This window comes from Hippoglossus hippoglossus, chromosome 14 (assembly GCF_009819705.1).
Source record: "Hippoglossus hippoglossus isolate fHipHip1 chromosome 14, fHipHip1.pri, whole genome shotgun sequence".
Taxonomy (NCBI): Eukaryota; Metazoa; Chordata; class Actinopteri; order Pleuronectiformes; family Pleuronectidae; genus Hippoglossus; species Hippoglossus hippoglossus.
In genome coordinates this window covers 19,903,777-19,931,087 of record NC_047164.1, presented here as the reverse complement: position 1 = coordinate 19,931,087, position 27,311 = coordinate 19,903,777, and the positions used below count along the sequence as shown (strand labels likewise).

The 27,311-nt window shown below is 40.7% G+C and overlaps 1 protein-coding gene and 1 long non-coding RNA gene across 3 annotated transcripts; both read right to left on the bottom strand.

Moving 5' to 3' along the window:
* Positions 1–5,111: 5,111 nt before the first annotated feature.
* On the bottom strand, positions 5,112–20,891 carry LOC117774106 (eukaryotic translation initiation factor 4 gamma 1-like). Its single transcript, XM_034606218.1, has 6 exons — positions 20,824–20,891; positions 20,656–20,705; positions 20,546–20,623; positions 17,559–17,560; positions 6,378–6,583; positions 5,112–5,664 (listed from the first exon to the last, which is right to left on the bottom strand). Exons 3-6 carry the CDS (start codon positions 20,614–20,616, stop codon positions 5,158–5,160), a joined length of 786 nt encoding a protein of 261 aa, XP_034462109.1. The 5' UTR covers positions 20,617–20,623; positions 20,656–20,705; positions 20,824–20,891; the 3' UTR covers positions 5,112–5,157.
* Positions 18,114–20,144, bottom strand: LOC117774114. 2 transcript variants are annotated; one of them, XR_004616017.1, is made up of 4 exons: positions 20,092–20,144; positions 19,439–19,525; positions 18,506–18,712; positions 18,114–18,298 (listed from the first exon to the last, which is right to left on the bottom strand). It is a non-coding gene; the product is annotated as an uncharacterized LOC117774114 (long non-coding RNA). The 2 variants fall into 2 exon arrangements; XR_004616016.1 differs by lacking the exon at positions 20,092–20,144 and having other exon boundaries at positions 19,439–19,741.
* Positions 20,892–27,311: the final 6,420 nt, after the last annotated feature.

Here is a 27,311-nt window from a genome sequence, read left to right as displayed (position 1 = left end):
ATTTACGCTCTTCCGCTTTTCAACTAGTAAATTTTAATGATTTGTGATGGCTGAGGCTAATAACAGCCAATCATACGAATAAACATCTGTATTTGTCGCCCACATGAACAATACATCAGTGTAAGCCCACGTTACTCACTGGCCGTTGTTGACTTTCAAATTAGCAGTCCTAAAATGACATTGATTATTCCCATTCATCATTTTGTAGCAGCAGTAATGTACAGTAGTATTACTGTGCCCCACACATCTGAGTACAGCCTTTCATCACTTATCATACATCGCCACCTGCTGGATGTTGAGAGAACAGTGAGCAACAAGAAGCTGAGAGGAAAATCTGTCCTTCTGTGTCTTTGATGCTCTGCAGTTCAGTCTTTATGATGCATATAATATTAAGTGGGAGGTCTGAGGTAATATTTGATGCTGCTGCACACAGTACACTGTCTTTTATGTCTGTATGCCATGCTATAAAGTCCCTTTAACAGTTCTGTCCGTTAAGGCCTTAACATTACTGCTGAGCACCTGCTACTGTAATTCTGGGGACATTTTCACAGAAATGGATGAACTATGGTGTGTTCAGTAATGGCAAAATAAAGAGTTTGAAATGAGATGATCCTTCGATAATTTCCCCCCTGATTGAGTCAAGAAAAGACAAACAAATCTGGTTCCACTCCATTTTCAAAAGTTTTGTAAACAATAATCAAACACTCAGTATAGTATAACCCTGACAGATATCAGTTCCTTAAATAGGCCAAACTTTTTAAAATCAAGATTCAATAATTGTTCTCTGGGAAATTTATCAGTGTTAAAGAAAGTGAAAATAATCCCTGGATCCTTCCCCTGATCTGGATCTGCACCAAAATGTATTGGGTTCTTTCCTGACTCATATCGCATCCATTCACCAAGTTTCGTGGAACTCCATCCGGTTGTTTTGGGAAGAAAACGACACTCATAACTCTGGGTCAATTTGATTTAGTCACTGGAGGATCCATGTCTGCCTGAAAGGTCACTAAACTCATCTACACAGTGACATTCTGTCTGAAATGAGATGCGGATCTTTTACACCAAATCCAAACAGAAAATCAGAGCTCTCTTCATATTTAATCTGAGACTGTGTTACCAGGCATTCAAAGTCTAACGCCTGGATTGACTGCAGACTTCTCTGAGAAGATACAAATTATGACTCCCTCACGTTTATTGAGTTCTTCCCCATTGACACAAGGTGGACAAGCCTGTGGGGGGGTGATATGTGTGTTGTTGCCTGAAGGTTTACAGACAAATCATGAGAAAGCATGTGTGGAACTTTCCTCTTATTTTGTTCTCTTATTTTGGTGAGATGTGATTAATCATTGACCAGATTTAAACATATCAGATTTATTTGCTTTATCTATCATTTAATCTGCAATGATTTATTTATCAGTTAATTCTCTGTATTAGTTACTTTCCCTGCAGTAGACAGTAATAGCCAAAGCACCTCCTCATAATCAGTGCCAGCAAACTGAAGGGTCTCAAATGTGATTTAAACGGCCATCCTCCTCTTCCCTCTTCAACACTGACCTACTGGATGCCATGCAAATAAATGATCCGTGTTATTAGAAATCTAGTGATATGATAGATAACACCAACAAGTGCACAGTAATATAACGAAAATTATGGTCTTTAAAATATTGTGGAAAACAGGCCAGAAATCAATTCAACACACAAATGAAGAATTACTATTTGTTGCCAATATCATAAATAACAAGTGAAGAGGCCCTTAAAAACAATGAATTACTCTGATGTAACTACATGCATGGACACACACAGACACACACACACAAAACCGTTGAGTCTTTGGCAGTTCCAGTAAAACGTCAGAGGAAGCAGCAGCTGGCACCGTGTAGAGAGAAAGGAAGGGGGAGAGATGACAGGGGATATACGGAGTCTGTCAGAAGCGATGTCAGGTCACCGCTCTCCTCATCTGCTCACTGGCGAACTCCATTCATCTTGGCAGATAGCAATTTATATGTCAAGTTAACCTCCCTCCGCAGACTTTGCTCCGGTGTCCCGACTGGGGCAGTACAACTCTACTGACAATTCTACAGAGCAATAACACAATTACAGGGTACATGCTGGAGCTGGGGAACAGCTCTGACAGCAGTAGTACATTAACCTCCTTTCACCACAATCACTGACTGCATTCTCATACAATGTCGAGGCAACGCCAACAGACACTGGAGGAAACAAACCTCTTAAACAGAAACAGGTCAAACTGCTGTTAAAAACCTTCAAAAACAACTTTGAACCTGTTTCCGTAAAAATGGACTGTAATATTACATGATTTAGAGGTGGCCTTTCTCTTTGGAATTGAATTTCTGAAGTGTAGGGTTTGAACTGATATAATATCTAAATATACAATCTGTTCGGTGCGAAAATTCCCATATTATATTTTTAAGCTCAATTAGTAGAGACCGACACAAACACAGTAGATTAAGACTGAGATTTGTAATAAATATAATGTCCCAGTCACAGTGATAGAAAGTAACCAGGAATATAAACTCAAAAGTACTATTTTGAAGTACTTGTTCTTTACTAGGTTAAATCCATTGTTACTTTATACTTACTCTACAATACAGAAGGAAACCATTATAATTAAAGCCCTCAAAAAGCCAATTCATTTGGCAGAGAATAATAATAATAATCCTTTCAATTTCAATAGGGCCTCCCACCGTTGGTGCTCGGGCCCTAATTAAAATTAAACTTGATACCATAAAATGGTGTGCCTTTCGGCATTCAATAAATTTGGTTATCAAAATAAAAATATTGAATATTAATATTTAAAATATTAATATTAATATTAAATAATAATAATAATAATAATAATAATAATAATAATAATAATAATAAATAAAATAAAAATTAATAAAAAATATTGTTATATAATAATAATAATAATTGGCCCGAGCACATGCTTTGGTGAGAATTTGAGGGCTTTAATATGTTGTTGAATCCTTTGATGCTGATAATACAGGAGTGGAGTTGTTTGTTGACGGCTCAGCATCAAAGGATTCATGGTCAATGTCCGAGATACAGAACCTCGTGTTTTGATGGCGTGTAATCAAACCTTGACGCCACGCCACGGTCACACTGTGTGACGAAAAAACGATCTTTGAGGTAGTTTTTATCTCCATCTTGTTTAGATGACACTAGATAGCCACTAAATGCAAAATGGCGGGCTTCCTGTTTCTTTTTTTAAAGTGCACCTCTAGACTTTTTTGTTTGTCTGGTCATGATACACCTGTGTATCGATTTTTGTGAAGATCGGTCAATGTGAATTCAGGGGCTGCGTTCCAGGGGGCGCTGTTGAGCCATTTTGCCTCGCCCATTTAAAATTACTCCAGAATACGTACATTTTCACCACTTTCTAATTTTCTGCAATGCTTGGTAAGAAGTTGAGCATGTTAAAGCCCTCAAAAAGCCAATTCATTTGCCTGAAAAAAATAAATAATGAAATCAGACGCCTAAATAGGATTATTCCCTAGGAAATCAGTAAAATGCCTTTTTAAAAACCCCATTAAAATCTAAAGTACCTCGATTACTTTGAATTTGTCTCCCCAACTTCTTTTAGTATTAATATTATTCTTTTATTTATTCATTCACAGCCTCCATGTCTGTGGTGCATGCTATGGCAAGAGAACAGAAGAATCGCATGCTCATAATTAAAGCTGACACTGACAGTATTGTGCGGTCCTGCAATTTGAAATTATATATTCTCAGTTGCTCATTTTTCAGGAATAATCTCAGTTATTCGCCTGTCTATCTTATTATCTGGAAACTCATGAAGCGATGAACATATTCTTTATACACGTACAAATGAGAGAAGTAAATCCTAAAAGCATTGTTGTAATATGCCTTTATTTTAATGCCTATGTTGGGATGACTATATATTTACATAACTCAAAAAACTCATGGGGCCAAGGAAGACAATCAGTGCAGTTTTGCCTGTTGCATAACTTTTCATGAAGTGAGTGCATAGGACATTTTGGCAGGCCAGGCCCACCCATCCATGCAACAACTGTCACACTTAAGCTACTGGAATCCTGAAATATGCTGCGAGATTGTCTCCCAAAAAACAGATTTTTAGTCCAGTGCACAAACATAAGCTCACAGACAGAGTCTCTGAGTTTCAGCAGACGATACTGTGCTAATTTTAGGAGTCTGACCTCGGATGCCATCTTTATTACACATGCACTGAAATATCTTAAGGATTGGTTTAAAATAGTGTTACTCAACACAAAGCTGCAGTTTGTCTGCCCTGGTCAAATAATATCATGTTGTTGCTGATGATATAATAAAACCAAGCTTTTTTGTCCATTCATAAATATCACTCTCCAGAGGCTTATATTGAATATCCTCACAGCTTGAAGTGAAACTAGTCTTACATAACCAGCTGTAAGGAGATCAAATATGAGATCAAATATGTTTTTTTTTACTGAATTCTCATTTAGATTTGATGTTCAGTTCAGGATAAGTACTTTTGTCAAATGTTGTCCCAGAAACTCTTCAGTCATCTGTGCTTTTCATTGATTCTTGGGAAAAGGGGAAATGTATAAGTTATATTTCCCACATGTTTTAATTGAAATGTGAGGCCAGCTGCATGCAAGACATAGAAACATCCAATTAAATATAAACATTTTATTCATTAGTCGACAACATAGTAAAAATCTCAAACTGAGTACAGACATTTCTCAGGGTACGATGTCATCCAGTGTACATTATACAGAAACCTCAGATAGACACCCATTATAAAATCCCAAAATTGCAATATTAGATGATTACACAGTCAGTACTACATTATTACTTCTTTCAGTTTTTGACATAAAAAATCAATCATCATTTGTTGAGCTCCAGTATGAAAAGACACTCAATGTGTGTATCAACATCAACATGACATCAGCCTAAACCTTTTAGCGTAATTAGCTGCCAGTGTAAATATTCACAGGATAAAACAAAACACAGGTTAGGAAAAACTGAACAGTGAAACTTTGAAAATACAATATATTCAGAAGTGTTACAAAAAAACAAGTACATCTATATATCAACATCTATTTTCTTTTCATTGATTCTTGGGAAAAAGGGAAATGTAAAGTTATATTTCCCACATGTGTTTTCATTGAAATGTTAGTGGGGAGTGGAGCCTGCTCTCTTCCTTGTGTCCACTGTGTCCTTCAACAAAAGGGAGAGCCTTGGTGCCCTCTTCCCTTCCTCTGCAATGAACTCCAGCAGGTTATAGAAGGAGTCCATCACCTCCCTGGACATGACCACCTCCAGGTCCTGCTGGATGAGTTGGAGGAGCTCACAGAGGCTCTCAAGAGACGGCCCGTCTCCGTTTTGCAGCAGCCTCCTGATGCAGCTGTGCATTGCTTTCTCAGCCAGAACCTTTGATATGAACAGCTCCCCAATAAACCTGATGGTATTGAGGGAGCGACAGGAGGGTCTGGCGTTGTTTCGGTCTTCTCTCAGCCGATCAATCACCCTCACGTCCCTGACTGGCTCCAGGCAAGACCCCCTCTTCTGAGAAATGTCCTCCCTGTCAAAGTTCTTCCTGTACTCTGCCTGGCAGTGTTTGACAAGCAGAGACCTGAAGGAGACACTGGCTGACCAGTCGGACAAGGATTGGACTTCCACCTGAAGAGGAGAAAACCACAAGGAAATATTAACACAAATGCAACTCACATACTTAGTAAAATAAATAGTGATTATTTCTATGCAAGGAATCACTTTATACAGCAAACACCAAATGCAGTCAACAGTGATCAGTGTGTGCTGATTTGTATCCTCAATTCTAAATGAACTCATAATTTGATTAACACAACATGGGTCAAAAGTAACCCCACTCAGTTTTTATTATTTATATCTTTGCAGTAAATTATGTTAATCTTTCAGTATTTCAGGTTTTCTTCAATTTACTTGTTTTTTATCATCACAAATCCTTATTTAAATTTTTCCTTTCTTACTTTTTGAATCAAAATCCTTTTTGTATCACTTCCCTTCTAATGCACAACATGGGTCAAAAATGACCTGTATTCATTTCCTATGTTATTTCATGCATGTTAGAGTGTTTCTTTGCCATATCTTTCAAATCAACTTATTTCATCATTTAATATTCTACGTATTCATTATATCTTGTTTTTGATTAACACAAATCATTATTTAAAATTGTCCTTTCTTACCTTATGAACAAATGTATATTCTTATTAAGTCTTATTTGACAATCCATTACTAGATAGCTTGTTTATCAAAGGGTTAAATTAATGTTACAACCTGCAAAAAAACACAAGCTGCTCAACTAAGTAAGAAACAGGATAAAAGTAGCTTCCAGTCATAGATGCATAACTTACTGTTGAGAGGCGTTGGCACAGCTCAGCGAAGACTGCAGCAGAGTGTTGTCTCTGCACGGCCCTCTCAAAGAGGAGCTCAACCGTTTCCTGCAGGCTCTCCTCAATGTCCATCTTCTCGTGACTCAGCTCCGTCATGAAAGCTTGAAAGTTTTCAGTGACACAGCTGACGGACTCCTCAGGCTGGACCTGCTCCTTCCTCACAGCTTCTTCAGAGGCAGCTGGAGCTTCCTCCTCTGTCCTCTCGGTCCTCTGGCTGGATGGAAAGCCAAAGGTGATGTCCACCTGCGGCTGATCCTCGTAGGAGGCAGCGTGGAGAAAGACCACGGGCTCGGTTGGAGGGCGTCGCCTCTTCTCGCCCCTCCGATCAGGTGGGCTTCTTTGAGGAGGCGGAAGTCTCCAAGAACACAACTGCCTCCCTGTCACTGTGCCTCCGGAACATCTTCCTCCTCTCTCCCAGCACAAGAGCAGTTGGCTTGGAAGTTAATTCCACGCTTTGCTTTTGTTTTGGCATCATGTTGATTCAAATAAATCGTAGTCTTCAAGGCAAATCCAAAGAAACGAGTTCCGGTGAAAGAAGCGATTCAAGTGCAACGAGCCAAGTAGTCAGAAGAAAACTGACTGAAAACTGACTGAAAACTGACTGAAAACTGACGGTTAGGTAACGACGGACTTCAAAGGTCTGTTTGCCTTTAATCTGAGCAAAAGGAAGCAGGAGGGGGCGGGGGGTTGCTATGGTGACCTGCAGTGACATACATCAAAGGAACAAACATGATAATGTTAAAAAAATGCAGTTGAATGTAGATATACATTAAATTCAAACTTAATTAAATTTAGTGTTTGGGATTTTCTATTGTAAAAAAAAGTGATTTCAATAATAAATATTATTATTATAATAATAATATTAATAACGAGGTCCCAGACCCTGAACCCAAGGTCCCAGACCCAGAAGTGGACGTCGGTGACCCTGAACCCGAGGTCCAGGACCCTGAAGTGGACGTCTCTGACCCTGAACCCAAGGTCCCAGACCCTGAACCCGAGGTCCCAGACATCTCTGGTTTGAAGCTCAACTGAAGAGGTCCCAGACCCTGAACCCGAGGTCCCAGACCCTGAAGTGGACGTCGGTGACCCTGAACCCGAGGTCCCAGACCCTGAACCCGAGGCCCCAGACCCAGAAGTGGACGTCGGTGACCCTGAACCCGAGGTCCAGGACCCTGAAGTGGACGTCTCTGACCCTGAACCCAAGGTCCCAGACCCTGAACCCGAGGTCCCAGACATCTCTGGTTTGAAGCTCAACTGAAGAGGTCCCAGACCCTGAACCCGAGGTCCCAGACCCTGAAGTGGACGTCGGTGACCCTGAACCCGAGGTCCCAGACCCTGAACCCGAGGTCCCAGACCCTGAACCCGAGGTCCCAGACCCTGAAGTGGACGTCGGTGACCCTGAACCCGAGGCCCCAGACCCTGAAGTGGACGTCGGTGACCCTGAACCCGAGGTCCCAGACCCTGAACCCAAGGTCCCAGACATCTCTGGTTTGAAGCTCAACTGAAGAGGTCCCAGACCCTGAACCCGAGGTCCCAGACCCTGAAGTGGACGTCGGTGACCCTGAACCCGAGGTCCCAGACCCTGAACCTGAGGTCCCAGACCCTGAACCCGAGGTCACAGACCCTGAACCCGAGGTCCCAGACCCTGAAGTGGACGTCGGTGACCCTGAACCCGAGGCCCCAGACCCTGAAGTGGACGTCGGTGACCCTGAACCCGAGGCCCCAGACCCTGAAGTGGACGTCGGTGACCCTGAACCCGAGGTCCCAGACCCTGAACCCAAGGTCCCAGACCCTGAACCCGAGGTCCCAGACCCTGAAGTGGACGTCGGTGACCCTGAACCCGAGGTCCCAGACCCTGAACCCGAGGTCCCAGACCCTGAACCCGAGGTCCCAGACCCTGGACCCGAGGTCCAAGACCCAGAAGTGGACGTCTCTGACCCTGAACCCAAGGTCCCAGACCCTGAACCCTAGGTCCCAGACCCTGAACCCGAGGTCCCAGACCCTGAAGTGGACGTCGGTGACCCTGAACCCGAGGTCCCAGACCCTGAACCCGAGGTCCCAGACCCTGAACCCGAGGTCCCAGACCCTGGACCCGAGGTCCAAGACCCAGAAGTGGACGTCTCTGACCCTGAACCCAAGGTCCCAGACCCTGAACCCTAGGTCCCAGACCCTGAACCCGAGGTCCCAGACCCTGAAGTGGACGTCTCTGACCCTGAACCCAAGGTCCCAGACCCTGAACCCGAGGTCCCAGACCCTGAACCCGAGGTCCCAGACCCTGAAGTGGACGTCTCTGACCCTGAACCCAAGGTCCCAGACCTCGTCATTTTGCCAGGAGCAAGAAGAAGAAGAAGAAGAAGAAGAAGAAAAGCAATTTGAATTGCATTTGATTACTTTGAAATATGCTATTTTCGTGTGACGAAAAAATTGATCTTTGAGTTAGTTTATATCTCCATCTTGTTTGGATGACACTCATCTCAATTTGAAGTTGATCTGATGAAAGCCCTGGGACAAGTTCGTCAAAGTAAAAATGTGGAATATGGCCAAAATGGCCACTAAACGCAAAATGGCGGGCTTCCTGTTGCGTTTTTCATAATGCACTGAGAGACTTTTATGTTTTTCTGGTCATGATACACCTGGGCTACGATTTTTGTGAAGATCGGTAAAAGGGAAACCTAGGGGCTGCGTTTCAGGGGGCGCTGTTGAGCCATTTTGCCACGCCCATTTCAAATTATTCCAGAATAGTAAAATATCCGTAGGCCTTGAAGTTTCATGATTTTTTTAGCATGTCTAGGCCCTGAAAAAGCCCCCCAAAGGGAAATAATAATAATAGTAAAAATCCTTACAATTTCAATAGGGCCTCCCACCGTTCGGTGCTCGGGCCCTATTACATATTACATATAATTACTCTGATGTTAATATGTAACATCATCTCTCTGTGTGCTTTAACTGACTTAATTAGGGCCCGAGCACCTCCAGTGGGAGGCCCTATTGTATTTCAAAGATTTGTATTTCCCTTTTGGGGCTTTTTCAGGGCCTAGACATGCTCAAATTGTTACCAAAGTTTGCAGGGAATTCAAAACCCCAAAAAGTAATTGTATTCAGGAGTAATTTGAAATGGGCGTGGAAAAATGGCTCAACAGCGCCATCTAAGGAAAAGCCCCTCAGTTAGCTTTCACCGATCTTCACAAAAATCGTAGCCCTGGTGTATCATGACCAGACAAACAAAAAAGGTCAAAGGTGCAATGGGAAAAAAGCAACAGGAAGCCCGCCATTTTGACTTTAGTGGCCATATTGGCCATTTTCCACTTTTTTACTTTGATGTACTTGTCCCAGGGCTTTCATCAGATCAACTTCATATGGAGATGCGTGACATCACAGCAAGATGGAGATGAAAACTACCTCAAAGATCAATTTTTCGTCACACGGTGTGACCGTGGCGTGGCGTTAAAGTTTGCACTATGTCATTTTTTACATATACATGTTCAGTTTTCATCATTGAGATTGATGTACACTAACCAGCATCTGGAATAAAAGAGCAAACTGGGATAAGATTATTTTTTATTTTCTATTTTCCAAAAATATGTATGTAATACAGGTGTGAGGAGGGAGGGGAGGGTAAGGAGGGGAGGGGGGGAGTCAGGATGAGGGGACGGTTGAGGAAGAGGAGGACCTCCGTCGTTTAAAGAGAAAACAGGGGAACATCTTCCTCCTCTGTGTCCCTTCTCTCTCCTCCTTCTCCTCCTTCTCCTTCTCCTCTCTCTTCTTCAGTTCTTTATTCTCCTTCTTCTCTCTCTTCTTCAGTTCTTTATTCTCCTTCTTCTCTCTCTTCTTCAGTTCTTTATTCTCCTTCTCCTTCTTCTCTCTCTCCAGTTGCTCTTTCTTTTCCTGCTTCTTCTTCTCCTTCCTCTCCTTTTTGACCTTCTCATTGTACTTCAAGGCGAGATCCTGAAAAGACAGAGACACAACATAAGTGTCAACATTTTCTTCTTCAAAGTCTGAACATGAAACAAACCTACAATCCATATAATTAAAATCCAAAATGATCTGATGTAACGAACCTGAAGCTCAAAGTTCTGCAGGATCAGGAGTTCTACTTCCTTATGCTCAGCAGACAACTTCTCCTTTGTCTCCGTGATCTGGTTTATGAGATGCTCTGTCTGCTGGAAGTAGGCCTCATGTTCCAGGACAGTGCTCCTCAGCTTCTCCTTACAGTCCAGCAGAGGTTGAAACTTCGCCTTCCTGATATCAAAGCCAATAAAGAGTTCTAAATGTGACATCTAAGGATCATAGGACTGTTGTTTTTGTCATTTGACCTTTACTGAAACATCAATGCACAAACTGTTTGAAGTGATTTGAATGATCTGAATTTCAATTGAACAGTATTACTTATATATACAGTATATATATATATATATATTATGAATATAAATATAATATAAATAATAATAATAACAATAATAATAAATATATAAATATTATGTATAATTACTCTGATGTTAATATGTAACATCATCTCTCTGTGTGCTTTAACTGACTTAATTTTAAATTGATATTTTAAATGTATTTCCCTTCAAATGTATATAAATGTATCTATAACCTCAGAATTCAATAACAGTCATTGGTGTCTACAGACGCCCTCAATAAATTGGCTGAATTAGATACACTACTAATTAATCATAATGTGTTCATTCTTGGTGATCTTAATTTAGACCTCAGCATCCATCAATCTTAAAACATCTAAAATCATTTAACAGCTTGTTTCACATCTCTCTCACTCCAACCTCAAGGATTCTGCTTAGTCAAGCTTAACTGACGAGATACTGACAAACAGACCTGACAAATATCTGCCAGTGGTGTTTTTGACTTTAGTATTAGTGATCATTGCCCGACAGTTTGTACCACACATCTGAAACGGAGTAAAACAAATTCATACACAGTGGTCAGGAGGAAAGTGAAACATTTTAATGACCAGGGCTTTGTACACGACCTTTACTCCAGACCAATTACTGACAATCTAAAAATGCCTGAATTAACATTAAGCTATACTAGTATAGCTATAGCTATACTAGTGTTTTGAACTCAGTCTTAGACAAACACGCACCTTTTAAAAACACAAGAACAAGATGTAGCTCAAGTCCCTGGTTCACAGCTAAGATTTCTAACTCGAACTATTCCAGAAATACTGCAAGCAGCAGAACAAATCCCTGCCATCGGCTCTTCTTTAGACAGATGAGGAATAAGTCAGTGCTGCTGTCAAAAAAGACAAATCTGACTCTTACCCGAAGTATTTTACTAATTCTTCTTACAACCCCAGTTAAATCTGGTGTGTGGTGTGTTTGTGTTAGAGCTGTGAAGATGATACCACTTTTGTCTAGCTCGAAATTCAGATATAACTAGGGCTTCGTTGTAGCACTGACGGGCGCCCGAGCACACGCATTTCGAAGCCTGTTGCGGTCGGTGGAGAGAACGATCAATGACCAAGGCACGTACGTCTCCGCGTTGCATGCGTTTTGCGCACTGCGGCAAGGACAAACGCTTCACTGCCTGCGTCCGTCGAGCAATGTCGATCCTTGCCTGCTAATTGCTCATTACGGTCCAGGCTATCAATTGCACATCACACTGTGAACATTTTATGTCAATCGAATGATAGTTGTAAAACAAAGCTTACTTCCAGTTGCCAGTAGGTGGCGCCATCACTATTATTACCTACAGACTAATATATCTGTTCAAGTAGGGGCTCTGATGTAGCGTGAGCAATTTTGTGTCAATTGGACAATGTTACAACAACTTAATTTTTACACTGATCAGTAGGTGGCGCTATGACCCTGAACTAATATTAATATAAGGAGCTGTTCAGGTCAGGATTGTGATCATAGGTCAGTAGTTCGGAGCCGGTTGGATAGTGCAGAGTAGATTTGCAAAGTACTTCCTGTTTCATGGCGAATCAGTAGGTGGCGCTATGACACTGAGGAAATATTGACACATAGAGCTGTTCAGGCTTGGTCTCTGATCATGAGACAGAAGTTTGGCGGTGATAGGACAATGCACACTGGAGTTATGACAACATCGTCTCCTTTGGCGAAGGATGAACCTTCGACGCACCTCAATGTTGATATAAAGCCAATAAAGTCACATATAAAGGAGAAATGTTGCTCCTTTACGACAGCTGCCCACTAATGGAGCTGTCGTAAAGGAGCAACATTTCTCCTTTAGAACTCTTTATTGGCTTTGATATAAAGCCAATAATGTCACATATAAAGGAGAAATGTTGCTCCTTTACGACAGCTCCATTAGTAGACAACAGCTGCCCGAGAATCTTCTCTCTGACAACGTCCTTAAACCCCGACAGACGACCATCAGTAGATCAGCGCTTCACGGCAAAACTACTTTACAAGTACTTTTCTTACATTGGATCACCTGCGTTCATCCAACATGGAGAGGATCAACTGTAAGTTCTGTTCTAAGCAGTAGAGTCCATGTTCTTCTCCAGATCTACGGATATTTTATTAAAAAATATTTTTTCAGGCAAATTAATTGGCTTTTTGAGGGCTTTACCATGCTCCAATCGTCACCAAAGTTTGCAGAAAATTTGAAAGTGGTGAAAATGTACGTATTCTGGAGTAATTTTTAATGGGCGTGGCAAAATGGCTCAACAGCGCCCCCTGGAACGCAGCCCCTGAATTTTCACACTGATCAGTAGGTGGCGCTATGACCCTGAACTAATATTAATATATGGAGCTGTTCAGGTCAGGATTGTGATCATAGTTCAGTAGTTTGGAGCCGGTTGGATAATGCAGAGTGGATTTACAAAGTACTTCCTGTTTCATGGCGAATCAGTAGGTGGCGCTATGACACTGAGGAAATATTGACACATAGAGCTGTTCAGGCTTGGACTCTGATCATGTGACAGAAGTTTGGTAGTGATAGGACAATGCACAGTGGAGTTATGACAACATTGTGTCCGTTGCAACCCAGTCTCATCAGAAAACGTACACCACCTACGTTGGTCCACTTGGAAAAACGTAGTATTCTCACAATTTGGCCTCTCAGATTGTGAGATACCTACGTTTTTGTCTGCCCATTGTTTTGCATTGGCCTGTGCCCACGTCACGTGACTCTCAAGTTCCCGTCTGCGAAAACGAAAACATGGCGGACATTCCTTGTATTTTCAGATAAAAATGTCATTTTATAATATAGTTTGGGCATTAAAATACATTCTGACACCATTTCTAGCGAGAAATATGCTCTTTGCTTCCACAATCTTCAGCCAGTTCATGCTTATGATCTATATTTTATTAGTTATCACGAATATTTTTCAGATCTCGCCAGAAAAATCGTAGTAATGTAACGTTTTTATCGTTGCTATGGTGGTTGCTGTGAACGCTGCCATGCCGTAAAACCACGTCGTAGCGTGCTGTTTGAATCATCGTCCGTGCGTTGCGTCGTTCAGTGAGCGTGAATGTTATTCACGTTATTTGATATTAATATTTGATGATAGATTACACCTCTAATTCGAAGGATCTAAGAAGTCCCCGCAACTACATTCATACCGAGGCGGGCCCGAGTGTGCATGCGTGAGCGGACCTGTCATCTTGGACGGCTTAGTATAGCGAGTGCACATTTTTACAGTATATATGCCTATTGTGTATTTGATAAATTTGATATGGACTGATGATGAACATTAAGATTATTTTTCGTATATCATTAATACATTTTTTATCTTTACTTTTTTCTTATAACTTTGTATTTGTATTTCTGCTATGTAAAGAGTTGTTTGTACACACTGTTAATCTTCATGTGCTCTGTAATAGCGATGAATAATAACAAATCTGCTGTCTACTTGAATTTTAATTTTTAAATTTTGTATTACTGTATAGAGATGATAGACATACTGTATAAGGCAAGGGCTAAATCAATTATATAATTTATATATAAAATTCAGCAAACAATTCCAGCAGCAAATGGTTTCAGCAGTTCACACAAGGCGTTGGGGTTTGAAGGGTTTACATAAAAGTAAAGAAATGCATAATGTTATATAAGAAAAACTAACGATATATAATACTAATTTCTTAATTGTAATATTGCAGTAAACATTAAGTAATTTTAGGGACAATCAAATCCAATTAAGAGACATTGTACATACCACATGGAACAGGGCTCCCGCTCCACCAGTTCCATTACGTTCCCCTGAAACACATTAAAACATGTTTATCATTACAAGCAAACCTATGGTCAGATGACTTTACAGTTTGAAGTTGTGGTGATTGTAAATCCAGTTAGTATCTCTGTAGTACAACATTTTTTTGTATATTACAACTAAATTTTTTGACCTCAAATTACAACAAATAAAACCTTCAACCTTTTGCTTTTCAGTACCTTCTTCACCGGGTAATACTTCTCTCCTCCAGTGATTGAACGGTTGCTTCTGAAAGAGCAAAACAAGAGTACACTTACTCTCAATCTGACCTCATATATTTTAATATTAGCATTGTTGCACAATTTGATAATCAATTGTCAGTGAACATCCTAATACTCCTACCAGAGCTATGCATTTAGCACATGCATCATGGAGATCATGGGAACCTACTGGAAATGCTAAAAAACTGGGTGTGTCAATCTAGGGCTGCAACAACTAATCGATTAACAGTCGACTTCCACTCCAACAAAAAACAATAGTGTTTGGGGTTCCACAGGGTTCCTTCCTGTGCACTTTTAACTTGACATGATTCCCCTTGGCTTTATCATCAGCAAAAATAACATGATTACGTTGATGACCAGCAACATTTCATCTCATTATCCGCTGATGACTTCAAATCCATTAACTATTCAGCTGGTTGGAAAGAAATAACCACTAGATGGCAGCAAACCTTATTTGGCTTTAGAACAGGGAAAAAAACAGATCATGCTTATGGGTTTTAAATCATAGACACTAGGGCTGTACAAGATATCTAAAAATTACGGTCATCGCAATATCAACATGGGCGATGTACATATCACAAAAGACTGCTTGGACTGCGATAAATGGTGTTCAATGTGCCATGTATTCACGCTCTGCATGTCAATATATTTGGCCAATTAGATGGAGCCCTGCTGCCCTAGATAATAAATTAAAGATATTCAGTTCATTGTGCGCCGGCTCTGTCAAATTTCGTACTGCCTCCTTAAAAAATTGTTAGTAATCACGCTTGTCCCGGGCCAAATTGATGTCTATAAATGGATGATTATATAAAAGAATTGCACAGCTTCTTTAATATAGTCCCAGAATCTGAGGGAAAGGTAACGGCGCACAAACACAGACTCCGCTGCTCACTTTTCTCACTTTAGTCGCCCTACGACATATGTTTGTGAGTCCAAATCCACAAAAAATATGTGAAAAGATAAAAAATCTAAAGAGTAAACATGAATGATGAGCTCAGTTTTAGGGATCATATCCATTCACACACTCAGATATATATATATGAATATAATACTCCAATTTATTACCACAATATCACAACTCTAGCAAAACAAATTCCCATTTACATAATGTGATGTAGTGTCATGACAATTGTAGAAACAAAGTTCACAAACATCAGTCATCTTTAGGAAGATTTCAAAGGTTAGTTACTCTGACCTACATGTATGTATTATTTACTTGTGTAACACCTTAGTAAAAATACAACGTTATTGTGTTCGTTTTCTAAAAATGTCACCACAACATACCCTGATTCAACATGGCACTGGGAGGCTGCATGTCAAGACTGGTGGAGGGTTGGTTGAGAGGACAAGCGGCCAGTTGGCTGATGGGTGGCTGGTTGGCAGGGATGATGGAGGGTTGGTGAGTGGAGGGATGCTGGTTACTCCAACCTCAATGGAACAAAAACACATTAATATCAGAGTAATGTTTTGTGGTGCATACTAGCATATTCATTATTTTCAATACATATAAATAAAATACATCCATACAACTTAATTTGATCTATGCTTTAAATGTGGTGTTTATGACTTTTGCAGTAGACTGAGCTATATGTTGAGATTTCACATTCAAGTTAGTATACACATACACACTACACTATACTATACATTCCTAACGTTTCACACCAAACTGAAACGTTAGGAACCAATATAAACTCTGCTCCATGGTAATTATTAACAAATGCCTAATACTTTTCAATACTGAAATATTAAAATTCATAATTGCTCGTCCCATACCTGTCCAGGAGCATCAGCTGTTGTGGAGCATGTCAGGATTCCCGCGATGATGACAATGCCCGCCCCCTACTCTGGTTCTGATTGGCTAACCCCTGACCCTAACTCTGACGGTCCTCATTCCTAAACACCAATACATAGCTCTGGCGCCAATCAGGATTACTAGCCAATCAGAGGGAGAGTAGGGCGGGTGATGACTTCGTCATCCCACAGGCCCCCCCCACCACCACCACCATCCCTAACTTGCAGCCACCCCTCCCCCACACACACTGTGTACATACTCTCTGGACTACTTATGTATTCTCTCACAACAATATTTATACTTGTGTCCATATATTATGTCCATATACTTACACCAATACTCTTCTGCATGATATATTTTGAATACTCCTGAACATTTTTTATGTGTTCATACTGTATGTATCTTAGTGTATTCATTTTCTACTTTCACTACCAATGACATTGACTCTGTATAAATCTATGGTATCCATCTGACTTGATACATATATCTGCATTCAATTTGGGCAAGTGTAGACCTAATTTTCCTTGTGAAACACTTTTCATATCACAGTCTTCCCTTTGATTTTTAACATTGCTACTCCCTTCCCCTAGACCCCAATGCAGCATGGTCCCTGGTTTTCAGGATTACAGTATAGAGTACCTAGTGGGTGCATGTTTTAAGAGGACCCAAATATGAACTACTAAGACGTCACATTGTTTCTCTTGAGCTCATGGAAATGACCTTCACCTTCCACCTACTGTCACCTGAACCATACCGTACTGGGTGTGATTTGAGGTTTTGACTGTTCATACCTAGACTATATCTTCACTCCAAGTGGTGGGACAGCCTCACACTTGGATGTAAACCAATTTTAGAACATATTTGCTTATACTGGAGATCTTTTAAAGTAATGTCCCAGAAATGATTTCTGATAGAAACCCCTGCCTCATTACCGCTTACCAGCTACTGATTTAAAGTGAAACATCTATTGCTGTACTGCTGTGTTCATTTCTTTGATGTTAAGAATGTTTCTCATATGACCTTATCAGATTGCATTGTGAAACATCTGGGTCACCTAATTTTAGTGTAAACAAGAGGGTGGACTCTGACTTATGACTGGATGTATTTAGCACTGATACACAAGCTTGATGTTACACATCTTAAACAATATGATATGGGCGCCACTTAGACAACCAGACCTGTGTGCTTTGCTGTGACTATAAATGACTGAAACCTCAGATAAAGAAAGTAATTTTCTGACTTCAGTAGCTGAGGTACTCTCTACAGAATGTAATGTGCCCATTCTACTTCAAATCCATTTGATCCTTTTGTGTTTATTTTGCTTAAAGCAGAGCATTCACTGCTTTAACTCAATCAGCATCTTATCTGCCAATAACATGGTGTAGAAGTGCAAGGAAATCCCAATATGTTATGATCAATGTCATTTATTATGCACAAAAATTACATTAAGGCAGTTGCTGGAAATGATATGATCAACAATTCTCATGCAAAAAAATACAAAAATAGTGTTTGGGAGAGGGGGTTTCAGAGGGAGGGGGCAGCTATGGAGAAAGTTCTGTCACTCCAGGTTTGCTGCTTGGTGTGATGGAGACAGGAGGTTAGCATCAGGAGCGGAGGCTGCAGGAGGGAGTGTGGAGCTGGAGCACAGTGGTACAGCTTCACTTGAGAAGAACTGAAGGACACAAACAAACCATAGTGTTAAATTCTGAAGATGGTTCCCTCTGATTGTTTTTTTTTTTTAAAGATAAACGTCAGACAGGCCACTAAACACTAAATATGCTAAAGCTAACAGCTACCCAACACAAAGCTAAGGCCTTCCTAAGGCTGCCAGGGAGTAGCAACAGTAGCAGTGCAGCAACAGAGTTATTCACACGTTTACCTAATCACAGCACTCGCAGTTCTTGAGCAGCGAAGAAGTAACTCTCCATGTTTTCCTCTTCAGAGGAGGAGTCATCCAAAGACATTGTTGCCGTTCCAGAATATGTCGGACCCACTGCAGCCTGCTGAGCTTGAACTTTGTGCAATCTTCTCTTGAGCACGCAGAGTAGACCCTCATGTCCCGTCTCTGTAAATGCCTCAGTACTGCCTGAGAATATATGATAAAAAACAAAACGTTTTAATAGTGCGTTTGTGTGTATGTATATATACACACACATACAAGGCTTTCTTTTCTACAGAAATATTTTTCCTGAGTTGATGTCTCTGCTTATTGCCATCTAGAATGTGAAACCAAACACTAACATTTGAATGCCTCTGCAATAGCCAGTTGCCGGAGGCATAACTGTATGTTTTCGGGTTGTCCATCTGACTATTTGCCTTAAAGTCAAAAGGTCAAGGCCACAATGACCACATCTTACGGTTTCAGTTGTCAAGAGGTTACAGTGACATTTATATGAGAAAAAGTATGTAGAGATATGTACACAGAAACTGCACTGGTTAGCGGAGTCATACAACCGCAGTGCGGTAATTCTAGTTTTGTTTTTTTTTATAAATGGGTTAGCTATTTTTACAATCTACAAATAGTAATCAATACATTTTGTCACAGTATGTTACACAAAGAAATTGGCATTAACGTTGGCATCTTGTTGTCTCACCAGCCTGACGATACAGCTGAAATCTTTGCTGCTTAATGCTCAAATAGAGTCCTCAATGGCGTTCTGCAAGTCATTTTGATTGGTTGGTCCTTGTGAAGAGGAGAATAAAATGAATTAGTGCCAATATCAGTTTACAAATCAAACCTTTTTGTGTAGACCTTGTGTAAACAGAGTCAAAGGACATTGTGCAACAATGACATACATTTTTTCCACAGTACCTGTCGTCCACTGCTGAACATCTGACACCCATTACTGGACTGTGTCTTCCTGTAGAGTGGTGATGTTCTCAAGGTCCTTTGCACAGTCTGTCAAAACAAAATCAGAGTTACAAAATGTTAATGCTGCACAACCCTTTGCAGATACGGCTAGTATTTGCACACCACATCGGAGCAAAACAAACTGCAGTCTGTGAAGCAAGCAGTTTTTGTAGATATAAGGGAAGTGCAAATATTTCTGCACGGAACATATTCAGTCCCTTAAGCAAAAAAACAATGGCCGACAGCAACCTCAACGCCTTTGTCTACTTACAGACTAGTGAGTCTCGTGCTGCCGCCCACTGACCGATACATCGCCCTTTTCTAAAACTAATGAAGGCAAATTCACACATGTAGACAGAAATAAACAGTATAAATTAAAAAGGTGTAAATATTGCTAACATGATATTTGATGGGGTCATCATTATACATAACAGAGGAAAACTTTGCACATCTATTTCGTGAGACAGGCGACAGGTGCGTAGGAGAAGGATAAATTCAGAAGGTGGTGGGGTTTTTGTTTTCTACTTTCCAAACATCATTATTCATAAATAAAATTGGTAGGGTACAAGAAAACGTTGCGTCGTAAAATAAGGGACAATGTAATATAACTTTACGTGTTTTGTCGTCTCATGGATGTAGTCAACCAAGGAAGACACCTCAGAATCCTTGGCCAGAACAACAAAAAATCAATCAAGTCTCAAACATATAAAAATATATACATATTTACAAATGTACTGTTTATGGCACTCTAAATTTTTTACCCTGGTTGGCTCTTAAAGCCGTATAGTTTACGGATCCCATCCACTGCAAAAGCCAACATGGAGGGTGTGCACGCAGGGCACTGAATGCTGCACCTGAGACAGCCTCTCAACTTCAAATTTGGCATAGGTCTATTCCAGTAATGCATTCTGCATGGTATCCCCACATATCTTAATCTGCTAGAAAAAGACAAAAATCCAACACTATATTATAGTAAATATATGGGAAACATATTGCAAGCAGTGGGTAATTAGTTCCATTTTATACTCACCGACCTAAGACTTTTGTGCGATGTTCAGGCATGCTAACAAAAGCTTGCCGTGACATTCCCAGAGCCGCAATCTTGAGATCCTCATATTTAGTGAACCAATCCACTGCATACAAGGTTTTAAAATTGACTGTTGCTGGCCAGTACCCACTTTCAACTAGATCAGCAATGTCCACTGAAAAAGTCTTTGAGTGTATCGCCCTGAAATTCAAAGACAAAAAGCAATTATTTCAATGCACAAGCAATCTTAAATGACATTACTGCATATATTTTTTTTCCCCAAAAAACATTTAGATTCCTTCCAATCAAATTTACTTGCCTTCCTGTGGAAAAAGTTGTTTTCCCAGTTGAACAATCACAGCAGGGAAGCATGCTTGGTCAAAAATCAACCATTCTAGGAAGCAAGGGAAAAATAATTTGATGTACTAAATTCCAGTAACATCAACGTTAGTCAGCGGAGGTATTCTTTCAGTGTGATATTAACTTATATTTCACCCAGCGTACTTTGGGGATTTAATAAAAAAATTATATTTAGTATATTATATAAAATGGTGTTTGTGGTATGTAACTTAAAAGTACCTCTTTAAGGGTAGGAGAATTTCTCTCCCTCATCTTCCTCGATGTATGTGGATGGTGGCAGTGGCTTAAACCCGGCTTCTGTTTCTCTCCAGGTCTCCTTCTCTTTGGGAGAGGCTGCCCTTCCTGTTCCTCATCAAGCAAAACAAACTGTTCGGTCCCAGTTTTTGACGTTGCTGAAACTCCTGTAGCTTCACTTGGATCCTCCTTGATTAAAAAACAGAACATACCAATTGTTACTTAAAATGTATCGCAACGCCCGAACATCTTGTTTTGAAAACATTATTGTCATATTGCATACTATAAATTAAACCAAATTGATCTGATATTGTGGAGTAATGGTAGACAAATATATCCCTTGTTAATCTAAAGCATTCATAAATCAAAGTTCAATCATAAACCATCCTTAATTTGAAAGACGAAATCAAACTATTACACTCCAAAAATAGGGAAGCTCTCAAAACTTAGAATGAATGTATAGTGAAGGCCCCACAATGGGCCTTTCACCCTGCACCCTACACTGTATCGTGTACAACTATTTTATGGGCTGATTCGTGGTTTCTGTCAGTTTCCTTATACCATTACATTATCTGTTTATGTTTATATTTATATTGTAGCGTCCCTCAATGATGAGCTAAGCGTCTGGAACTGGTCTCACCAACCATGTATTCACATCCCAGGTAACACAGGCTACAATGGGCCGTAGCCTGAGTACAAACAATAGAATATTAGCAAATGAATAGCATCCATTGTCTGTATCGACAGACTCCAGATTCGCTGTGTCAGCACTCGGGACTGTAAACCCAGATCGTTACAATATTTAAAAACAAAACAAAATAAACTACTTACCTGACAGAAGGATTATAACATCGTCGTCTTCCAAGCGCTCCATGTTTATGACGTAGCTTTGTGTTAAATGGACCGGAAAGTTAAAAAAAACTTTATTTACGACAGTCACACGACAGGTCCGCTCACGCATGCGCACTCGGGCCCGCCTCGGTATGAATGTAGTTGCGGGGACTTCTTAGATCCTTCGAATTAGAGGTGTAATCTATCATCAAATATTAATATCAAATAACGTGAATAACGTTCACGCTCACTGAACGACGCAACGCACGGACGATGATTCAAACAGCACGCTACGACGTGGTTTACGGCATGGCAGCGTTCACAGCAACCACCATAGCAACGATAAAAACGTTACATTACTACGATTTTTCTGGCGAGATCTGAAAAATATTCGTGATAACTAATAAAATATAGATCGTAAGCATGAACTGGCTGAAGATTGTGGAAGCAAAGAGCATATTTCTCGCTAGAAATGGTGTCAGAATGTATTTTAATGCCCAAACTATATTATAAAATGACATTTTTATCTGAAAATACAAGGAATGTCCGCCATGTTTTCGTTTTCGCAGACGGGATCTTGAGAGTCACGTGACGTGAACACAGGCCAATGCAAAACAATGGGCAGACAAAAACGTAGGTATCTCACAATCTGAGAGGCCAAATTGTGAGAATACTACGTTTTTCCAAGTGGACCAACGTAGGTGGTGTACGTTTTCTGATGAGACTGGGTTGGTCCTTTGGCGAAAGATGAACCTTCGACGCATCTCAATGTTTACACGGTTTGAGGAAATGTCACAATTCTGACCATGATCCTATGACTTGACTGAGCTCTTTTGAGCTGTATATTGTAAAGCAGCCAGAAGCAGTTCATCAAAGTATAAAACATGTCACTTCCTGTAGCCAGCAGGTGGCGCTGTAATGATGAGTCAATATTGACACATGGATCTGATCAGGGCGGGACTGTGAATGTGTGAATGAGGTTTGAGGCTGATGGAACAATGCACAGAGGAGTTACAAGAAGTCCCTCTTTTTTGGCGAATCATCAAAATTTCACGCCACGCCACGGTCAGACCGTGTAACGTACACTTTAAAAATTATCATTTTACTCTTAATCATGAACTAAAGTTATCTCTCAACATTAATTGACACACATCAGTAAGTTTAATTTAGTTTCCAACATATTAACAATGTGTGAACGAGCTCTTCAGCCCTGGGGAAGAAAATTTGTGCATTGGGCAAACCATGGTCTTACACTGCCCTCTAGTGACCAATATTGCAGATGCAGCTCAATCATCTTGATTTGACTCATCAAACTTTAATGCCACGCCACGGTCAAACCGTGGGATAAAATCAAATATACCAAGGTAGTTTATATCTCCATCTTGTTGAGATGACATTCCCAGAAGTTGAAGTTGATCTGATGAAAGCCCTACGACACGTTCGTCAAAGTAAAAATGTCTAAAATGGTCAAAATGGCCACTAAAGCCAAAATGGCGGGCTTCCTGTTTGGTCTAGCATATCTATCCAAGAGACTTATTTGTTTGTTATGAAAAGACACATGTTCCTATAAATTTTTGTCCATGTCGGCCAATCGTGGTGCCGGGGCTGCCCTTTAGGGGGCGCTATTCAGTTATTTTGCCACGCCCATTCCTTAAAACCATCTGAATGTCTGCAGGGGGGGCTGATGTTACACAAATGTAGTTTGAGGGAGGTTGAACCTCCAACACCGAAGTTATAGCAATTTCGTGTGTCACGTCGAGTTGATGAACTTTGACGCCACGCCACTACTGTGGCGTTTGGCGAAAAGTCACAGTAATCTTATGCCTACATTATCAATGTCTTGAGACCCATTTGACACAGTTTGACATGGCTGCGGGCAGTGGGTGAGGAGGAATACCTCCAAGTGTAAGACGTTCCAAAAACAAGACATTTCCAGTTGCCACCAGGGGGCGCTGTGATTTTAAGTCATGATTTCTGTGTAGATGTCATCAGGCCGGGACTCTTTAGAACTCTTTATTGGCTCAAAGCCAATATAAAGGAGAAATGTTGCTCCTTTACGACAGCTGCCCACTAATGGAGCTGTCGTAAAGGAGCAACATTTCTCCTTTAGAACTCTTTATTGGCTTTGATATAAAGAAATGTTGCTCCTTTACGACAGCTCCATTAGTCGACAACAGCTGCCCGAGAATCTTCTCTCTGACAACGTCCTTAGACCCCGACAGACGACCATCAGTAGACCAGCGCTTCACGGCAAAACTACTTTACAAGTACTTTTCTTACATTGGATCACCTGCGTTCATCCAACATGGAGAGGATCAACTGTAAGTTCTGTTCTAAGCAGTAGAGTCCATGTTCTTCTCCAGATCTACGGATATTTTATTAAAAAATATTTTTTCAGGCAAATGAATTGGGTTTTTGAGGGCTTTAACATGCTCCAATCGTCACCAAAGTTTGCAGAAAATTAGAAAGTGGTGAAAATGTACGTATTCTGGAGTAATTTTAAATGGGCGTGGCAAAATGGCTCAACAGCGGCCCCTGGAACGCAGCCCCTGAATTTTCACACTGATCGGTAGGTGGCGCTATGATCCTGAACTAATATTGATATATGGAGCTGTTCAGGTCAGGATTGTGATCATAGGTCAGTAGTTTGGAGCCGGTTGGATAATCCAGAGTGGATTTACAAAGTACTTCCTGTTTCATGGCGAATCAGTAGATGGCGCTATGACACTGAGGAAATATTGACACATAGAGCTGTTCAGGCTTGGACTCTGATCATGTGACAGAAGTTTGGTAGTGATAGGACGATGCACAGTGGAGTTATGACAACATTGTGTCCTTTGGCGAAGGATGAACCTTCGACGCACCTCAATGTTTCCACGGTTTGAGGAAATGTCACAATTCTGACCATGGTCCTATGACTTGACTGAGCTCTTTTGAGCTGTATATTGTAAAGCAGCCAGGAGCAGTTCATCAAAGTATAAAACATGTCACTTCCTGTAGCCAGCAGGTGGCGCTGTGATTTTAAGTCATGATTTCTGTGTAGATGTCATCAGGCCGGGACTCTTGTCTTACATGTCTAGTTTGGACTCGATTGGACCATGTATGTCCGAGATACAGAACCTTGTGTTTTGATGGCGTGTAATCAAATTTTGATGCCACGCCACGGTCACACCGAATGAGCATGTCTAGGCCTTGAAAAAGCCCCAAAAGGGAAATACAAATCTTTCGAAATACAATAGAGCCTCCCACCGGAGGTGCTCGGGCCCTAATAATAATAATAATCCTTACAATTTCAATAGGGCCTCCCACCGTCGGTGCTCGGGCCCTAATAATAATCTTTTCAATTTCAATAGGGCCTCCCACCATTGGTGCTCGGGCCCTAATAATAATAATAATAATAATCCTTACAATTTCAATAGGGCCTCCCACTGTCTCCTACTGTTCGGTGCTCGGGCCCTAATTACTTATTTCACGTTAAGATTTTAAGCACAATAACTTATGATAATCTTATTCAATACAAGGCGTAGCTGTAACCTTTGTGGTTTGGGACCCCTGGCGGGAAAGCAGTGTCTGGTTGGGCAACCAGTTCACATTTCACATGTTTGAGTTGTTCACTGTCCCAAAGAATGATTTCACCTCTAAACCTCTCCAATGATGTCACATAATCAACATTAATATTCTTTGGGTATTTCTCTTTAATACCCAAAGAGAAAATACTTATCCAATTTTTCATGATAACAAGCAAAGATTAGAGAGTAGTTCTAAAAATGTCCTACTGGTATTTCTCTTCTGAACAACAGGGAGTCACCTGAATCCTAATATACCAAAATATCAAACTGCATTGTAAAAGGTCCTGTGTGTAGGATTTAGGGGAATCTATGGAACATAATATTCAGTGTTATGTTTTGTTAGTTTTAAATCACCTGAAACAAAAGCAAAATCATGCTTGTGTTACCTTGGACTTTAGTCTTTTGCCTCTTGTCTACCCTCAAGTTCGGCCTGTATCACTGATCACAAGGCCAAAACACTTGATGGCACTAAGGTGCACAACTGAAGTTATGTCCCTAACATCCACTGCTGGCCACTTACACCTGCTAACATCTACTGATAGTTGGTAACTTAAATTGTGCAGAAGACCTTCAAACATACAAGGGATATTCAACATCCGGAAAGGACAAATAACTGGCTCTAGAGGAGTGGTTCCCAAGATTTTTTCTGGCATGCCTCCCTTCAGAAGCCGCAAAAAAAAAAATCAAACCCCACAATTAAAAAAAATATCAAAAACAGCCAAAGCAATTAATGAAAGATCCAAATTGAGTTATAGTGAGATAACTGTCAAACTTTTATTTTTTGTACATTTATCATATTAATGCAATGGTGTCACTATATTTCTCCCTTGTTCTCCTTGCCCCCATGACGTGGCCCCAATCGACCACTGCCCAATCAGAGAAATGCTTCATTGAACAGTTTGGATACATTAGTAGCAAAGCAGAGTACTCTACAGTTCAGACCTGCAAAATGATCCTGAATATGTGGAACCATTTTCTGCTTGAGGATTTAAGGAAAACTTGTTCCTATGCCATCTGAACTTTTATAGCTGCCTTTGTTACCTCTGGTTAAACCTCAGTGGAGGAAATGAAGGGACTATAATTCATCAGAAACAGTCTCACAGAGGAGTTGATGGGAAGTTCAATCACAGTTTCCCCCTCTGCTGCTTTGATTCTCTCTGTTTATTAGCTGTGGAAGATGATATCAGCTGCCTGTAGCTGCAGGTGAGTATGAGCAGGCACGGTTGCTGGATGGAAAAACAGATGGCTGGTCAGGGCTGTAGCAACACGAGGCCACAGAGGAAGACTGACAACATGTTCATTGGCTCACACTGACTAACTGGAGGAAGAGAATCAAAAGGCCTCATCCTTTCATATTCCCCCCAACTCCAGCCTATCTGTGGAATCAGACCGACTAATCACACAGTCTTAAAGTTGAGTTAATTCAGAGAACTCAGTGGAAGATACGATGAATATTAGCTTTGAGTAAATGTCTTCATTATGTTAACACTCACTACAGTTTGATCAGTTGAAATGTTTCAAAGTATCTAAATGGTCTGTCTTTATATGAAGCCTTTGTCCTGATCACTCAAAGCTCTTTAAAGTAGAGTTTTGCCATTATCTCTCTCTCACACACACACACACACACACACACACACACACACACACACACACACACACACACACACACACACACACACACACACACCACTTCCTCTCATACATCACTCACACACACTGCCGCCACAGCCATCAGAGGTCATTTAGGGTTTGGAAAGGGCACTTCAGCACATGGAATGTGGGCTCAAGCCGCTTACTGTCTGGTTATATTTTT